Consider the following 19,805-nt stretch of genomic DNA (forward strand, 5'->3'; position numbering starts at 1 on the left):
ATCCACTTGTTCCTCTGATTTGAAATCCTTTTCTTCTTGTTTTTAACCAAGATCCAAGGACCATAAGAAGGTTCATTGTAGCTTATTTTTTTACTACCCACACCTGACTCTTCAACAGTACCATGAGCACCCTTCAATTCCTTATGAACTTCATTCATAGGCACACATTCCTTCTCCACATGTCCAATCTTCCCACAAACAAAGCAAAAGTTTGAAACATTTTCATACTCCACTTTTTGAAAGAATCTTCCATCCTTGCTATCAACCCATACACCTAAATGAAGAGGTTGATCGAGTTGGATTCTCACACAAACTTTAGCACATCTCTTTTCTGAAAAAATATATTAGTAATTAAAAAATCATAAGCGAAAGAAAAATTCAATATGGTATTGCCAACGTCATTTGTCGTTTTAAACTCATGGCAACCGTGAATGCTTTTAAAATCATCTACCTCTCTACCAACATATCCATTTAAATCTTCTCCAATAAGAACTCTTTCTTCAAAAGATATCTTTTGTATTAATTCTTCTAAGTCATTCCAAATTTTAATTTTGAACCCATATCCAAACCTACTTGAGGAGCATAAGCACTTATAATATTAACAATCTTATCATCAACAACAATCTTTAAATCTATAATTCTATCTTCAATTCTATTAATTTTTAAATCATTATCCTTCAAACTCTTATATATAATCACATTTACACCATTGTTAGTACGACTCTTACTCGAATATCATAGTTTAAATCCTAAATTATCAATTTCCTTAGCCTTTCTCTTCAACCGATTTAGTTTTCTGAATGCACAAAATATTTATCTTCCTATGAATCATAATATCTATTAATTCCATTAATTTTCCTGTAAGGGAATATATATTTCAAGTTCCTATCCTAAATTAAGTTTCATAGACTAGCTTCTTTGCCCACATCAAGAACATTCTTGATGTGGGAACCCTTGCCTATTTAATACTACACCCACGAGCCGGTGTAGCGGCCCTTTGCACACTTATCGTTGTATTCAAGCCATACACCCATCACATCCAGGGGACGCCCTAGCATTAATACAATTTTTTTAAGGATTCATGTCATGATTATTCGACAAGTTTTACACTGGCTATCAAGTACCTAACCGAACCCTCCACTTTTCTCATCTAGGACTTGGGACCTAGTGACAACAGTGTTATTGCATACCATCACACAATAACAACAACATCAAGCCTTTATCCCACTACGTGGGGTCGGCTATATGAATCCTTTTTCTCCATTGTGTCATATTAAAGGTCAAATTCTCGTTTAAATCTAATAAAGAAAGTTCATTCCTAATATTTTCTAACTAGGTCTTTTTAGGTCTGCCTCAACCTTTTTAACATAAGTCAAATCTAATACTTCTACTCTCCTAACCAGGTCATTGGAAGGCCACCATTTTATGTGACAAAACCATCTAAGGCGACCTCTCTAATCTTATCTTATACTAGAGCTACTCCAACCTTTTCACATATATGCTCATTTCGTATCCTATCTCTAAAGGGTAAAGCCACGCATCCACCTGAGCATCCTCATCTCTGCCACACTTAACTTAATATTATGCTTCTCTTTTAATGGCCAACATTCAGCACCATAAAGCATTGCAGGCCTCACTGCCATCTTATAGAATTTTCCCTTAAGTTTGAGGAGTACTTTTCTATCACACAACAAGCTCGATGCATTCCTCCACTTCAACCATCCAACTTGAATTCTGCTGATAATATCCCCATCTATTTCACCATCACTCTGAACAATAGATCCAATATATCTAAAGCGTGTACTCTTATTAATGATTTGATCACCCAAAGTCACAATCCCCTCACTAGGTCTATTACTACTAAAATTACACTCCATATATTCCGTTTTAGATCTACTCAAGCGAAAACCTTTAGTCTCTAATGTTGACCTCCATAATTCAAATTTACTTTCAACTCCCTCTCTAGTCTTATCACAAGAAGAATATCATCAGCAAAAAGCATACACCAAGATACATCCTCTTGCAAATGTCTAGTGAGAACATCCATGACTAAAGCAAAAAAGATATGGGCTTAAGGCTAATCTTTGATGTAACCCAACCGAAATAGGGAAATACTTGGTCAAACCACCTTGTGTTTGAACACAAGTAATCGCTCCTGCATACATATCTTTAATGATTTAAATATAAGCATTATTAACTCCTTTCTTTTCAAAAACTCTCCATAGCACTTCTCTTGGAATTTTATTATATGCTTTTTCTAAATCAATAAATATCATATGTAGATCCTCCTTATTTTCTCTATATTTCTCCATCAAACCTCTTAATAAATGTATGGCTTCCATAGTCGACCTACCCATTATGAATCCAAATTGATTTTGAGAAACATTGGTATCACACCGCAACCTATGCTTCATAACTCGCTCCCATAGTTTTAAAGTATGACACATTAACTTAATTCCTCTATAATTCACACAATCTTGTGCATCACCTTTATTCTTAAAAATAGAAATTAACACACTCATTGCATACCATCACACAAGTCAAAAAAAAAGCTCAAGATTAACTGACATGTGTCGAGCAATCCCCATGGATCTTTTACACCCATTAAAGTAGTAGTAGCTTCGATCACCTTGCAAATCAAAACAGATATAGATGTTGTGGCTTACGAAACTAGCATCATGTTTCCATCATCCTCCTAACCTACTACAGATCTTTTAAAAGGTTTTTATATTTTCATAGGTCCCTACTTCAGGAGCATATGATGAACTACTATCATCATTCACTTATACCATGTATTTGGGATGACACTATGAATTCTTATTTGCCATTTGATCAATTGAGTGGTATTTGAGGTGTTAAATTTAGACTTTGCAAATCACTTGGGACAACTTCTATCTATAAAATAGACCCTAAGTCTACTCATTTTCCTTCTTAATCATCTAATACTAATTTTATCAATATCTACTATTCATTTTACATATTCAAACACTTGAGTTTATTTTTAGTCATCTTATCTTCAATAGATATTTCTATAATTAAAAATAACAATCTTTAATTTATCCTCACTAATTTTGTCACGCATCCATCTTTACATTCAAAATTTTCTCAATTAATTTAGATATTAATGGCATTTGTGCTACTAACATTTAGATCCGTACAAAATCAAAACTTTTGAATCAATTCGCAACTATTTTTAATACTAGTAAATAATCCATTATATATATAATTTTAATAATATTAATTTATCTTTGATTCAGTACATTTCTTATTGTAAACACCAAGGTTTAAAATTGCGTATTCGGGTATTGAGGTGTTTTTCGTTCGTGAGGCGAGGCGTAAGCCTCAAGGCGATTTGAGACGTAAGCCTCAAAATAAAAAAATTACGTAAACATAAAATAATAAATTTTGTATATACTAATGAGTAAATAATATATAAAACATAAAAATACTACTTACCACATCTTTGAGAATAAATAAGGGAGACATATCGCATAAGAACTCACTAGTCATCAGCACTGTCATCACTCATCAGCACTGTCATCACTCATCAGTCATCACTAAGGGGGTCTTCATTTGAATCATCAGTATGATGAACTGCTCTCTCCTCTTCCCCCTCTCCTATAGAGTCAAATATCTCTCAATCAACTACTTCCTCTTTATTAATTATCTTCCTCTTCCCTAAATATTTTTGAACAATAACATAATGAATAATAGTGTAATACATTAATAAAAGTCTAAGAAAAGAAAACTATATTATTTATATACCTTTTTTTATTTGTTCTTGAGTTGTGGTGGATGTGAATGCTTTAAGACTATCAAAGAAATCAACATTTAAATCTTCATCTTGTAATTCAGACGACATCACTTCAACTTCATCATCTACAAACCACTCATCATCAGATGCCATATCATCGCAAAGGAAAGGATCTTCATCATCCATTAATCATTTTTTCTTCAAATTTTTATCTCTGAGTCTCCTGTTGTACATAATGTACACCAGTGAGTTCATCCTCAATGACGACAAGCGATTTCTTCTCTTTGTATATACTTGATTGTAAGTACTCCAATTTCTTTCACAGTCAGATGAAAAGCATGTCAAGCCCAAAATTTTCATAGCAAAACGCTGTAATTCTGGAGTCCCATCACCAAATTGAATCCACTACTCAACTGAAGATCATTTGGCAATTGTATCTTTTGCTTGTTGTAATCCAAAAAAACCTTCTTTGTTTTTAAAAAATACCAATTGCAAGTCAGCATTTGATCTTTCAGTTGCATCACTTATTAGACGATCCATGCAATGATATAATCCCAACTTTATTTCAGGGTTTGTAGACTTGTTCTCTGCATATTGATACTGAGGGTTTAGGTAGTAGCCAGTGGCATGTAAGTGTCGGTGAAGCTGTAGTTCCCACCTATCATCAATAATATTCCAAATTTTCCTAAAGCTTCCTTCATTGCCTCCTAAGTTGGAGGCAATCGTCTCTTTGGCTTCATCCATGGCATTGTAGATGAAACCCATTGCAGGCTTCTTCTCAGCATCTACCATCCTTAAACATGAACTAAAAGTCTTATGGTCGTAATGGCATATAAAACACTTTGCCAAAATTTGTCATTTAAAACAATCTTTCTAATCTCTTTTCCCTCAGCCTTCTTCGCCCAAGCACAACTCAACCACTGTATAGATGTGAACATAGCCTCTAAAGGTTCTGGCATCTAGCATGCTCTCTAAGGTCAAGTAAGCGGTGAAAAATCTTGTTGCGGCTGGCCTTAGAATTTCTTTCTTCGAAAACTTTCTTATAAGAGCTAGAACCCAAGAGTGGTTGTAAATAAACTTGATTATTTTTTTTGCTTTAGTGAGTGTATTTTTATGTTGAGGTAGCTCCCCAAGCTTCTCAAGAATCAGATCTATGCAATGTGCAGCACATGGAGTCCAGTACAAATGTTTCCTCTTCTCCATAAGTTTATTACCTGCAGCCTTATAAGAACTTGCATTATCTGTCACAATTTTTACAACCAAATGTTGTTCAACCTCATTAATAATGCTATCTAATAATCCAAATATGAATTCAGCATCTTTGACCTGGTCAGATGCTTCAATTGACCTTAAAAATACAGTATTATAAGGATTATTAATGAGGATGTTGATCAAACTTTTATGTTTGATATCAGACCACCCATCTGACATAATTGTTACTCCTGTTTGGGCCCAAGTCTTCTTAATTTCTTCGATGCTTTTATCAGTGCTTTCCAACTCTTTCAAAATCCATGTTCTTAAATCATACATGGTTGGAGGTTTGAACCCTCTTCCAAATGCTCCAACTAAACAAATCATGTTGTAATAAGCAGGTGCTGTTGCAACATTAAATGGAATTGCATTTTCATAGAAGAATCTGCATATATCCTTACACACTCTTCTTCACGCCTCCTTTGCATTTTCTGGGGCCATCTTCTGTGTAGTAGAAGGCATATCCTCTAACGTGTCAACCATATAATGATTCATAAGCCCTCTAGCACCCCTAGATGAAATGGGCTTCATAGAAGAAGATTAATCCCTAACGCTGCGCTCACTCCCGTAGTAAGATCCAGCATCAACTCTATCCTCAAATTGCTTCTGTGCAAGATGTTTTGATGAGGTAGAATTATTCATGTATGACTTTATCTCATCCCTTACAGCATCAGGAACTTTGGAGCATTGAGCAACATTCTTGTGAGAACCTGAAAGGTGTTCCTTCATCCTAGTCACACCACCTTTCACAACTTTATCATAATAATTGCATTTCAGATAGACATATGTTTTATCACTGCCTCCTACATCCACCTGAGTACTATATTTCCATGCTGGATCTTTTTTATGACCTGATGCAGCCTTATCCTTATTTCTAACCATCCTGATTGAGAAAAATAAGAAGTGAACGAGTTCTTACTAATCCTTTCTATGATCTGATGCAGGTCAGAGGAGACAGCAGCCTCGGACAGAAGCGGCCGTGGGTCGGACAGAGGAGACAGCAACCCAACTCGCAGTAGAAGAAACCTCCAGGCGAAGAGAGCAGTTCGCGTTTAGGGTTTAATATGCGTACTGGTCCTACTGGACGTGTTTAGTATTATATAATGTCGAGCCGTCAGATAAATTTTCTGGATGTGTTCAGTTTTATGTTGTGCGAATTTTATGCGTATATAATGCGTATGTACTGCGTATTTAAGGCGTACATACTGCGTATGAGAGACGTATTCTATGCGTATTTTGTAAAACTTTTAAATTATTTGAAAATTAGCAGTTGGAACAGCTGTAACTTAATGTATGATTTTGTATTAATATTTAATAAAACATATATAATATTATATTGTGCATAGTCTATGCGTCCGCTGTGCGTAATACATATGATGTGCTGTAACTTAATGTACATCTTCAACAACATCAACTTTCCTATATCAATAAAAAAAAATTCAACTTTCCTATATCAATATAAATCATCTTGGACAACCAAGCCTTCCAATCTTTACTGCGATACTTATCCTCTTCCTTGACCAGGTTTATGTTAACAGGGAAGAGGATAAGTATCGCAGTAATGAATGGAAGAGAACCTTCCTTTGATTACAAGAGAACCTTCCTTTGATTTTTAGACATAATTTTCAAACAGAAGTAATGCAGCCTTTGACAGAAGGAAAGTTTTTTACTTCAGAAATAAATCTAAGGCTTCTGGTAGTTTGTGATTCGTTTGAGGATAAGGATTACCTAGTACTTTCATTTTAACGATTTAGAAATCTAGTTAGTTATCCTCATCCTCAAAAGAATCACAAACTAACAGCAACCTTAGACTTAGTTTCTGAAATAAAAAATATTACCTTCGGTCAAAGCTGCATTACTTCTGTTTGAAAATCATGAGTTACACTTTTCTTCAAGTGTTCTCGCTTTATATAGTAGAAATATGAATGTTGATCAATAGTAATTAATAAAGGCTCATAAAAAATCAACCAACCCTCTTACCCTGCCAATCATATCTACCACCCGTCAATCCACAGCCAACGAAAATTATTATTCATGTCACGACCCCTCATCATTTTAATGTAACTTAAAAACAAAGATAGATATTAATTAAAACATTTAATATAAATAGATAAATAAAATTTGTGCATGCATTATGCATACTATCTGCGTAATTTGTGCATATATTATGCGTACGATATGCGTATTGTATGCGTGCGTTATGCGTGTTATTTAAAAACGTTTCAAAACCATTTATAAAATTATTTTTTTCGTTAAAACAAATAAAAAATTCAAACACTAATCTTTAAACGCAAATGCCAAACACACTCTTTCAAACATCATATTCCTTATTTCTTTTCCTTAAATAGAATCCACCAAGAGCCATAAACCCTTTGTACTTATTCAAATATCATATTCAAGACTAGAAAATGAAATTATAAAAATCACATAGCGTCTAATTTATAATAATAAGTATAAGTTCAACGTGTTAAACATATTCCTCATCATTTTAATGTAAGTAACTTACAAACAAAGATAGATATTAATTAAAACATTTAATAGAATTTTATAAATAAAATTTACTGCGTAACATGTGCGTGTATGATGCGTACGATGTGCGTCTTTTGTGCGTTCGTAGTGCATGTATATGGCGTACGTTGTGCGTGCGTTATGCGTATTATTTAAAAACGTTTAATTTTAAAATTATTTCTCTTCCTTAAATACAATCCACCAAGAGCCATAAACCCTTTATACTTGTTCAAGTATCATATTCAAGACTAGAAAATAAAATTTATTGTGTGTGTTATACGGCGTACATTGTGCGTCTTTTGTGCATTCGTAGTGCGTGTATACGTCGTACGTTGTGCGTGCGTTATGCGTACGTTGTACGTATGTTATGCGTATTATTATTTAATAAGTTATTTTTTAATCAAATCAATGTAAATAACATTTATACACATAATTGAAAAATATAGTCTTCAGAAATAAACATTTATACACATAATGAAAAATATTTATACACAGAAACTGTTTAAACATTTATACACAGAAACTATTTAAACATTTATACACTACAACATTTATACACATAAACATTTTTACACAGAATAAAAAACTGTTATTTTTCTAACGTTTTACAAAATATTTCATATGCAAATTCTGCCCTATACTTTGGCATGTCTACTTGCCAATTTCTACTATCAGTCTAATCAGTGCTGCCTTCAAAACTTATTCTTTCCATATATTTACAGACATACACTCCACAATCTACAAAATTCTCCTGTTTTGATACACCTTTAATGGTATAAAGCTTCCATTTTTTGATATCACTATTAAAAGCTCCTTTCGTGTCAGAATATAGGGCTTTAAGATGAAATATACGTAGAACAAGGATTAGTTCAATACATTTTTTAAAAATTGAAAAGTTCATGTTCATCTAATACTTATGATTTTTGGAACAACAAGCCTATGCTCTTTGACACGGTCGTCCAACGAGTCATAAAATTTCCACTTTTGTTCTTTCAGCAAACCAACCAGAAGGGTAATGTGATTGGATTCAATGATTGGCTGTAATAAAATATTGTTTGAAGAAACAGAAAGCTCGGTTATATGGTCGATTTGCAATTTGAACAATTTATTCCTTCCTTTGTTATTCTGCAAGTGCAAGTAGTAAATATAAGAACTAAGAAATGGATATTAAGTTACTAATCCAATAGTTAAACTGATAAATTGAATACTAAGTTACTAACACAATAGACTGGAGAGATGTATAAAAAATTATGGTACTTGTCAGGCATAAGGTTACACTTCTCATCTAAGATATGGGCAAAAATATCTACATGTTCATTGTCTAAATAACTGTCGCTTAATAACTCATCAATGTCAGATATGGAAATAAGAACGTTAACAACAAACACAATACTATCGTCCCTGCAAAAAATATATATTAAATACGCATTTCATAAGCATAACTCACACATACCATACGCATACCATACGCATACCATACGCATATCCCACGCATATCATACGCATAACCCACGCATATTATACGCATACAAATATTCAAACAAAAAATAAGTTGCAATTTTTTTACCTTTTATTGAACTTTTTCAAACTTTCTCACACAAAATTTCTCTTCTCAGAAGTCAAACACAGAAGGCCTTTGTAATTTTCTATTTCATCTGCATAAACATAAGTTACAGGTTTTATTTGAATGTTATCAACTGGTATTGGTTCATTTGGATTTATATATGGAATAAGTTGCATTTCTGCTGGGATTGGCTCATTTGGTGGGATTGGATCTTTTGATGGGATTGGCTCATTTGGTTCATTAGGGCTATGGGGAGGGATATTTGATTTTTGTCTCATATTGAAAGATGAAGAGTAGCTAACAGATCTTTTCTGAAGAACTATTTTGCTCTGATCAATATAATTATTGAGCTTGACCTCAATAACTCCAACTCTCTCAGTTAAATCTTCAAACTTTGTGCTCAGCCTGTCTTCAAATTCTCGAAAAAGTTGTGCATGTTTCTTGGCAGGATTTAATTATTGTTTCTTGTAGAGACTGAAGTGCTTCAGTAGAAAAACTTAAGTGTGGTTGCTAAAGAGATTGGTGGGGGTCTTGCTAAAGGTTGGTGGGGGTCTTGCTGAGGAGGTGGGGTATGATGGGGAGATTGGGAGGGTTGTTTTGATGGGTGGATATTTCATGAGGGAAATCAGGAGATGGAGGGCTGTCTGGTGGATATTTCTTGACATTAACCATATCCATTTCTGCCTGAGAAACTGCTTGTAAAACATTACAAATCTGACTTTCCTTATATTAGCAAATAAGTTAGTGATCACCTCTATAGTATATACAATATCATAGGCCCATCGAAAAAAATGTGGCCTTTTGTCAGCATACATAGGAGCATGAATAGTAGTATGCTCCAAGAATCAAATCTGCATAAGATGAAAGAAAATTTTAGCACTCACATTGAGCCAATAAAATTTTGAATGAATTTAGCAGTTAGCACTTAACACTCGCAATTAACAGAGGTACAAAATCGTTGATGTAACCTGCTAGCTTCTTATTTGAAATCTTGGAGGAGACCTTATTAAACTCTCCAACTAAAAATTCCCTAATTGAACTAGCCCAGTTTATTGACAAAAAATCATCTAGATTATTTGCTATTATTTGAATCAACCGAGAGGTTTTGAAGTTGTTAAGTTGAAAAAGTAAATTTAAACATAAATACATAATAAACGTTCTTAACATAGTCTCGGGGGGGTTTGCTTGTTCAACTCCATCATGTCTGTCCTTATTTTCGTTGATGTAACTGAAGTATGTGCTAAGGAATGCCAGGATATTTCTTCTCCTTTATTTGGCAGACCAGTAAGAATGGCCACTCCATCAGCAGTGAAAGAAATGGGTTGACCTTTTATAATAAAGCATTGTTTTGAAATGTCCCACCTTGAGATCAGCTCATAAATAAGAGGGACATTTTGCTCAAACCCAGAAAAATTCCAAAAACTGTATCATCTTTAAACGTTTCAATGTGTCCTTGATTTGAGGAGTAATTTGCTGAGCAAAGTTATCATACATTGTTCGAAACGAAGAAACATAGCATCAATAGGTAATTGGACGAACATATATCTGAAAATTGTAAAAAATTAAAAATTAAAAATAAGTGAATGGGATACGCACAAAAAACGCACAACATACGTAGAATATAAGCAGCGGCCACGCACAGTGTACGCATAACATACGCATATATTACGCACAGCACACGCACAAGAACGCAGTGCAGGAAACATGGCAGCAAATTATACAAACGCAAACAATACGCACATCATAAGCACTGATCACACATAGTATATGCATAACATACGCACAAGAACGCACATTGTAGAAAACATGGCATTAAATTATACGCACGCATAAAGTACGCACAATATAAGCAGGGATCACGCAACGTGTACTCATAGCATACGCACAAAAGACGCATTGCGTACGCACAGCCTACACATATATTACTCGGTGCTTAAATTTTAGTTAGGTTTTATGTTTCAAATTTTAACATAAATTCATTATAAACCCTGAATACAGAGAAAACACGATGGCATCAAAGTATCAAATATTTAAAAAGTTTCGAGAAGCAATGCATACGCATAGAATAAGCATAAAATAAGAAGATCTTCAGAACCTTGAACACCAACGCATAGCATAACCATAATATACGCAATACGGAACAGAAAACATAGCATTAAGTTACCTATCTCATTGGGGGTGACGACATCTTAGAAGAAACTGAGTGAACAATGCTTGAAATTGCTCTGGAGTAAATACTTGAAAGTTCAAATTTTTGCTGGAACTTGAAAATCTAAACGTCGCCTCTGCATTCGACCTAAACCAGGGTTTAAATGTTGATGCCACGTCGACATCTCACTAGGCGCACCACGTCGGCAACTGGGGGGCCGAACTAAAAAAAAAACTTTAGGTTAATTTTTTTAGAGGCGGCGCCTTAAATATATGAGGCGAGGCGCGCCTCAGTAAACTTGAGGCGTAAGCCTCATAAACTGAACTTATTGTGTGGGCTTTGAGGCTTAAATGGACCAAATTGCGGTGAGGCGCGCCTTTTATTGCGCAATTTTAAACGTTGGTAAACACAACAAACCAATTCTCTATGTACTCAATGATATCTTTCTCAAAATCAATAAAAATTATAAGAATATCATCTCTATTATGTGTACTTCTTCATTCATTATCACAAAACAAATCACTTGCATAGCATATCATCCTGATATGAAAACTTAGTTATCCTAAATTAATGTAATGCTTTAAGCCAATACTTTATTATTTTCTCTCAAGGCTTCGTTGTACAACACATAAATTTGATTCTTTGATAATTGCCATAATCTTGAACATCCCCTTTATTTTTAAATTTTGATACCAAAATATGCTTCTCCCATCAGTTGGCACACTTAGTTTTCAAAGTTCTATTTAAAAAAAGTGTTAACCAAATCACTATAATATAGATCATAAATCTCCATATATATATATATATATATGGACCTAAAACATAAGGTCTATTTAAGGCGAAGCAAAATAAATTATAAAACTGTCCTAAAAAATGTCATTGTTTGGAGTTACTGTAATTTCCTTAAAAAAAACTGATAGAATTGTAAAATATTATATTGAAAAACACAAAAAGCATCTGTGCTACTAGAATGCAATATTGATGAGCTCGATCACAAGAAATTATTCATGACAGCAGAACTTCCTAAAACGCAGATAAAAAAAAGTTAGTTAAATACTAATTTGGTTGCAATTGGAAATCTAAAGCTAGAAAGCTTTCACAACTAGACCATATAATATATGCCAATAACTAACAAATGGAAAGAATAACTTCATCCTAAATAATTATTCATCAATAATTGATGAGGCATAATAAATTAGAATTTATTTCAAATTTAAAAGAATATTAAAATTTAATATAGGATCAGCTTAGATTTGAATTCCCACATACTATATCTTCTTTCTAGGACTCATCTGTATAACTATTGTGATAATCTCAAATTCAATCCCTCTACATTCAATCCCAACAATCAATGCATAATCTTTGCTAGCTTCCCAATTAATATTGCCAACCTCCTGTAATCAGGCCTCCTACAATCACATAAAATCAACAATCCAATTGTCACCAATCAGTAATAGCACATTACACAGACTGCCTTCTAGCTATGGAATTCCAAATCCTCCCAGCCCTACCATCCTACAGCAAAACCTATGCATGAATGCTTGTCTAGCTCAACAATCCTCATCAAGGTAGCTTACCTTATGTAATCCTCCATTCTAGATAAATAATGAATATGTTCCTAGATTTAACACTATACTTATTAGGTAAATTTTATCTTCTTCATATGGCTGATCTTGATATTAATTATTCATCTTTATTTCTATTCTAAGTGTCATGCCTCTCCTATAAATTGTGTACCTCTCCACTTTGTAGATAAAAAATTTCAAATAGCCTTCACACATATTTTATTATAGCATGGGATCAAAGACATGTTTCTCCATCTTCCCTCCACATTCTATCTTTCACACCTCTCTACCTTCCACACTCTAAAAAATCCAAAGCCTCCTCATCCTTCCTCTTAAGGATTTCTTATTTGCTTCAACCCTGATGATGATTAAACATGAAATAGCTTAAAGAAGATGATACTCCAATGGTGTCATCACCTGCCATGAATCAAGATTCCATAGCAAATTTGGCATCTAAAAAACTATAACCAAGTCATTGATGTGATTGTTCAAAAAGGTATGGACTTCAATCTTCAATGTCCAAAACAGAAATTCACAAAGGATGACTCCTTACTTCAAACTCTTCAATCGTGTTTCAAGAATTATAAAGTCAAGATCAATGTTTAAAATTGCGTATTCGGGTATTGAGGCGGTTTTCATTCGTGAGGCGAGGCGTAAGCCTCAAGGCGTTTTGAGGCGTAAGCCTCAAAATCAAAAGATTGCGTAAACATAAAATGATAAATTTTTTATATACTAATGAGTGAATAATATAAAACATAAAAAAGCATAAGAAATGAAGTGAAATCAAAATATCCCAACAATAAAACAACATGAAATATAGTTCAACTAAAAATTCTATCTTTCCCAAATCCCAGTATTCTTTTCATTAACATATAATTCAAATTTCCAAAAATAAATAGCAATGACATATCACATAAGAACTCATAAGTCATCATCACTGTCATCACTACGGGGTTCTTCATTTGAATCATCATTATGATGAACTGCTCTCTCCCCTTCCTCCTCTCCTATAGAGTCCAATGTCGGGCATTTACTTCAAGATTTATGTAAGTTTTAATATATATAGCATGAGGCGTAAGCCTCATGCCAGTGAGGCGAGTCGAGCCTCAAGGCGGGCCTCAACCAAGTTGAGGCGAAGGCCTCATAAAAAAACTCGAGGCGTTTTTTACTGGAATTGCGCAAAGGCGAGCCCATATTGCGCAATTTTAAACCATGATTGCTAATGGGTCAACATCACAAGTGACATTGGAACTATCAATATCTCTAGCTCTTTAGTTCTAAAATATATTTTCTTAGTTGCTAAATGTTGAATTTATTATCAATCAATAAAATTACCAATGATATGAAATGAACTACTAATTTTCTCCCTGCTCACTGTGAATTCTAGGGTAGGGACCCGAGAAAAATAATTGGCAATACAAAAAAATGTTGGTTTTTACCTCCTAAATATGAAGGAATTCTTGAAAGGGAAGTAAATAAAACTTGATATTTATTTTCCTCCAACAAAAGCACGATATGGTCATGCATTGCTTTAAAAATCGGACCGGACCGGCCAGTCCGACCGGTTCAACCGTGAACCGGTCTGACGGCCGGTTCGGTTCAACCTGAAAACCGAAACCGCCGGTTCACTGGTTGAACCGGTCCGGGTTTTTTAAAACCGGACGGTTCAAAATTTTTTAATATAAATACTTAAATAAACTATTTAATGATAAATACATATAAATGTTAATATAAAACTCTTAATTTTGTGATAAAGACATAATCAAATATTTAATTTAACCATCTCAAATGTCTTCATTCACCATATTAGCTCTTGCCATGAGTAAAAGCAAAGAGGTGCATAAACAATACAAAGTAACACTTCCAAGTGATGTGGGACTAAATCATATAAAGCAAAAAGTCATTTTTAGTTTCATATATAGTTATATACACTATACAACATAGTTATTGAGAGTTTTAAGTTTTTAAATAATTTATATTTATAAATTAAATCTAAATATGTAATATAAATTAACAATAATTTATAGGAATTATATGATTATTATATTTCATTATTTTATCAATTTTATTAATTTTATTAATTTTTTAATAATATTATTATTTATTACATCATCCGGTTCGACCGGTCGAACCGTGAACCTCTCTTTCATCCGGTTTGTTGTCCGGTCCGATTTTCGCTGTTATGACAATTTCTCCACGAACATCCAAATTTCATATAACTAAAAAAATTATTTTGTTCTCTTTTTCTCAACAAAAACCTGAGACATTCCAACATGAAATATCATACCTTAGTCATCCCTATAAAGCCTCCAAACCAATTGCAATAATCCATGGTGACATCTAGGGCCATCTTAGGTGAACAATATTTTAGGTAATAAATGATTTATATTTTTTGTTGATAAAAATGCTAGAAATATTTGGATCTTTCTAAAAACAGATAAGTTTAAAATTAATTTTAATTTTCAAAAATTTCAATCATTTCTAAAGACTCAATTATGGAACCAAATATGAAAAAACATTTTCATATTTTTCATAATTTTATTCTAAAGCATTAATAGGCCACTAGAGGTGGGTTGTTTGCATTTGGCAAATGGTGGCAGCCAGCTACGATGGCGAGTAGTGTCTAGAAGTAGCAATTGGTGGGAGTTGGACAGCAAGTGGCGGTAGCATTATGCCAGAACGACATCAGGCAGTTACTGGAGCTTGGCAACTACCGACTATAACATCTAGGGAATGTGATATGGTGTATTAAGAAATCCCTCAAACTTAGTGATTTTAGAATACACCAAAAATAAACTGAAAGGGTCAATTTCTAATTCTTGAATGCAAAACTTTGCATTTGTTTCTTTTCCAATCAAACACACCAAATTTTCAATTCCCTAAATTAAATCATTTTACACTTAAAACTCTTTGAAAGAAACAGCCCTCGTATGAATTAAACATTTTATTAAGAGATTGATTCAACATATTCACTATGGTTAAACTCAAAGACAATCTAAGGATATAATTTGTATCCTAATCATAAATGTTGATGCCATCATCTTGACACGAGATCATGAATAAGAGATAAATAAGCTAAAATGTATCCTTACTAAAGAATTTGAAATTAAAAAAAAAACATAGTTCATTAAAATATGTCTTAGGCATGAAAATAGTAAGATAAAAAAAAAAGGATATCCTCATGCGATAGAAATGTGCCTTGAACATATTAAACCAAACTTATATACTTAGATGTAAACCTACAAACATAGCAATGGATCCATCAAACAAAATTGGGAATAAAGGACACTCAACCCTTGTCAACAAGGAAAGATACTAATGGTTGGTAAGAAAACTCATTTATCTATCTGACACTATAATTGATATTTGTTTTCTTGTTAGTTTTGTTAATCAGCTTATAAATAACCCTACAAAGGAGCATATTGATGTTATATATAAGATATTGAGGTATCTTAAAAAGACAAATGCGAATGGCATAGTCTTTGAAAACTGGGACTAAAACAAGTATAAAAGTCTTCATTCTTGGTAATTGGACTGAATATGTAACAAATCATAAATCAACATTGGGATATTGCTAGTTCATATGAGGAAACTAACTACGTAGAGAATCTAAACATTAGTTTATTGTTGCTCAGAGCAGTGTTGAAGCCAAAGTCAAGGCCACCCATGGTGTTTGTTAAAGTATATAGCTTTAACACACTCAAATATTTACATGCTCTAGTGGATAATCACGTTCACCATAATTGGATTAAACTCCTATGAAAAAATGATAAGAAGGTGTGACAATCAAGCTACTATTAGCATTGTTAAGCACCTTGCTCATAATAATTGGACTAAAAATTTGGAAATTCATAGACATTTCATAAAAGAGAAAATTGATCAAGTAATCATCAAATCAAAGTACACTTGAACAAAAATTCAAATTGCAAATATCCTTACAAAATATTCATCAATCACAAAACTAAAACCTTATTTCGAAGCTAAGAATGATAAATATATATGTCCAGGTAGCAAGGGACCTGGGAAATCCTAGACTCAATACCTGAAATTTAGCCCTTATATTAATCCTAAAAATTAAGGCATCATTTGTACTAAATTCACAATTAATGTTGCTAGCCTCCTGCAATTATTCCTCCTATAATCATGCAAAATCAACAATCCAACTAGCACCAATCAACAACCATATATGTCCCAGACTCTCCCTCTTAGCTACGAATAGTTATCTCATACTTGTCAATGGTGAATGGACACCACGGCGTAAAATTCCCCATAGAGCCATGGCGCATGGCGTACTGAGCCATGGCGCATGGCGTACTGAGCCATGGCGCATGGGGCACAGCGCAATACGCGCCATTTTAAACATGGGGCTCATGCGCCATGGCTCACATGTGGCGCAAATAGCGCGCGCTATTTTAAACACATGCGCCTCGCCATGAACATGGCGCCGTAGGTGCGCCGCGCCGCGCCGTGCGCCATGGCGTGCGCTATTTTGCGCCATTGACAGTATGGCCATGATGCACGTAATTTTGCGCTATTGACATGTATGAGCTCTCCAATAGCAAAACCTACGTCTACATGGTTGCCCAGCTCAAAACTCCACATCAAGATGAGTTGTCTTATGCAATCCTCCATATGCAAAAAATGAATTCAATCAAGACCTTTTCAACTCAAAGTTATCCAATTTGAATTGATCCCCCACATGATCTACCATTCAAGTCAAAGCTTACCATTCAATTCAAAAGAACTTTTTGTATCTTCATATCATCCTTAGAAGCAAGACCTTTTCTTCAATCTAACCAAGAAATAATCCACTTTAAATACTACCACTCATACTTTTGTTACAAGTCACCATCAACTTTATCATATTCAATTTTTCTATCCATGTTGGCGATCTAATGCCATTTTTTTAATATAGTTTGAGATCTCAAATGATTAAAAAGGTAATTTGAATTTATTTTTTGGGAGACCAGTTTAAATCACACATCAACATGCAAGCAAAAGGCAATAAAACAAGCAATAACAAAGAAGTGAAACAACAATCAAGTAAAATTTTTTCTCTCCTTAATTATTAAGTCAAAACACTTTCGAAATGAAGAATAGTGAGGAACATAAGTGCATTCATCATCATTTCTGTAACAAAAAAAACTTAAACATAACAAAAGAGTATCATAAATAACATCATAAAGAATAAAAATATAAGTAGCAATCCAATTCCTTTTTATAATTAGGGAATGCTGAAACCAGATAGTGAAAACGACAGACTTCTTATGTTTGCTTCCCATGAATCCTCGTATAGAAATTGGTTCCCTTCACAGAACAGTCTAAAGGTCAGCAAAGTAAGAAATTATCGATCAAGCAAGGTCAAACAACCAGCATTGCACTCCAAGCTAGTCATGACTAGGGTAAGCATTACAGTATTTCTAAGACAAGCTATTCACCTGTAAACCCATTCCCGCTGAGATCAAGCTCCATCAACTGCTTTGCACTCCCAAATAGTTCCTCTGTTATTGGTCCATCCAGCAGATTATTACCAGCACGAAAAACCTTCAAATTAGACAGGGAATCAAACGAAGGGAGCTCCCCTGTGAGCTGATTTTGTCCCAAATCCAATATTTCTAGGTTCCTAAACAATCTCATGGAATCATTTGAGAAGAACCTTCCACTTAAGCGATTATAACTCAGATTCATGTACTTAACGGTGTTGGCCAAGCTCCAGAAATTGCTTGACTCCATGAAAAGGACACCGTAGAACTTGTTGTTGCTCAGATCCACATGCTCCACGTTCCTCAGCTCCGAAAGTATGGCCCCAACGTCACCCCAGAGCGCATTGGATCGTAGGTCAAGCACCCTCAGCTGCTGCAGATTCTGGATCCCGGAGGGGAATCCACCCTTGAAACCATTGGACGAGAGATTGAGGTGGACAAGGCCCCAGAGGTTAGTTAACTTTCCCGGAACCGGTCCATAGAAGCGGTTCTCTGACAGATCAACGACCTGCAACGATGTCATTGCCCCGATAGCCGGCACAAGGCGGCCAGTAAAAGAGTTGCCAGAGAGGCTGAGGTTGCGAAGCGCCCTCATGCCGACGATCGTGCTGAACTTGAGCTCGCCAGAGAGACCAAGGCCATCAAGTGCAACTGCGATGATGGCGCCGGAGTCGTCGCAGGTGACGCCGTGCCAGGAGCGCGGGCAGGAGTCCACTGCCGAAGCAGAACCCCATGCCACTGGATTCCACGTGGTGCGGACCACGCCGGTGGGATCAGCGGCGATTCCCTTCTTGAACTCCAGCAACGAAAGAGTGTCCGAAGACGGTTGAGCTTGCGTGAGTGCCGATAAGTAGAAGAGAAGGAGAAGGAAGAGGAGATGGGGATCCATGCTGCCTGAGTTGATACCGATTGCAGACTCCAGGAGTCACGAGAAGCAGGAAGCCGCCGTCATGGAGGTAGGTGAAACCCTAGAAGAATTGGAGGAAATGAGGAAGAACAAAGTAGGGAGAAGGCAGAAATGGCTTCTTCTCAGTTCCCTCACAATGTGGAAAGGGGATGGATGCGGCGAAGAAGAGAGAGAGAGAGAGAGAGAGAGAGGCGAGGCCGCGGGGTTGGTGAGGATTTCAGATTTCTTTGAAGAGCGAAGGAGTTAAAAATGTTGAATTACAATAAAAGAGCATACAGTCTGTAAAAGGACGATACTGCGGCTTTGGAAACTATAAAAATTCCGCTCAATCAAATATGAGGATGAGGGAGATGAATGCTAGGGTGGCCGTTTCAAAGCGAATAAGATTGTGCTGTTGTTGGCCTTTATCAGAAAGAAAATAATAATAATAGTAATAAAAATAATAATTTGTTCTAAATGTATCCAATAGTTTATATAAATATTATAGTAAATGTAATATGATTTCATAAATTTTATGTAAAAAAGATGGGTCATAATTTTTCGGCTTATATTTTTATATTTTATTAAAGGGGGTTTATATATATATGTGCTTTCAAATTATAATGTATTTATATATTTAATATT

At 34.7% G+C, this 19,805-nt stretch overlaps 1 protein-coding gene across 1 annotated transcript in view; it reads right to left on the bottom strand.

Moving 5' to 3' along the window:
* LOC110093250 (probable inactive receptor kinase At5g10020) overlaps positions 1–19,542 on the bottom strand; it is a 34,124-nt gene extending 14,582 nt beyond the window's left edge. The window contains exon 1 of the mRNA XM_020818078.2: positions 18,230–19,542. Coding sequence (XP_020673737.1) covers positions 18,230–19,163 — 934 coding nt within the window. The 5' untranslated portion in view covers positions 19,164–19,542. The remainder of the gene's footprint in view (positions 1–18,229) is intronic.
* Positions 19,543–19,805: the final 263 nt, after the last annotated feature.

This window comes from Dendrobium catenatum, unplaced genomic scaffold (genome assembly GCF_001605985.2).
Source record: "Dendrobium catenatum unplaced genomic scaffold, ASM160598v2 fragScaff_scaffold_176, whole genome shotgun sequence".
NCBI classification, from domain to species: Eukaryota; Viridiplantae; Streptophyta; class Magnoliopsida; order Asparagales; family Orchidaceae; genus Dendrobium; species Dendrobium catenatum.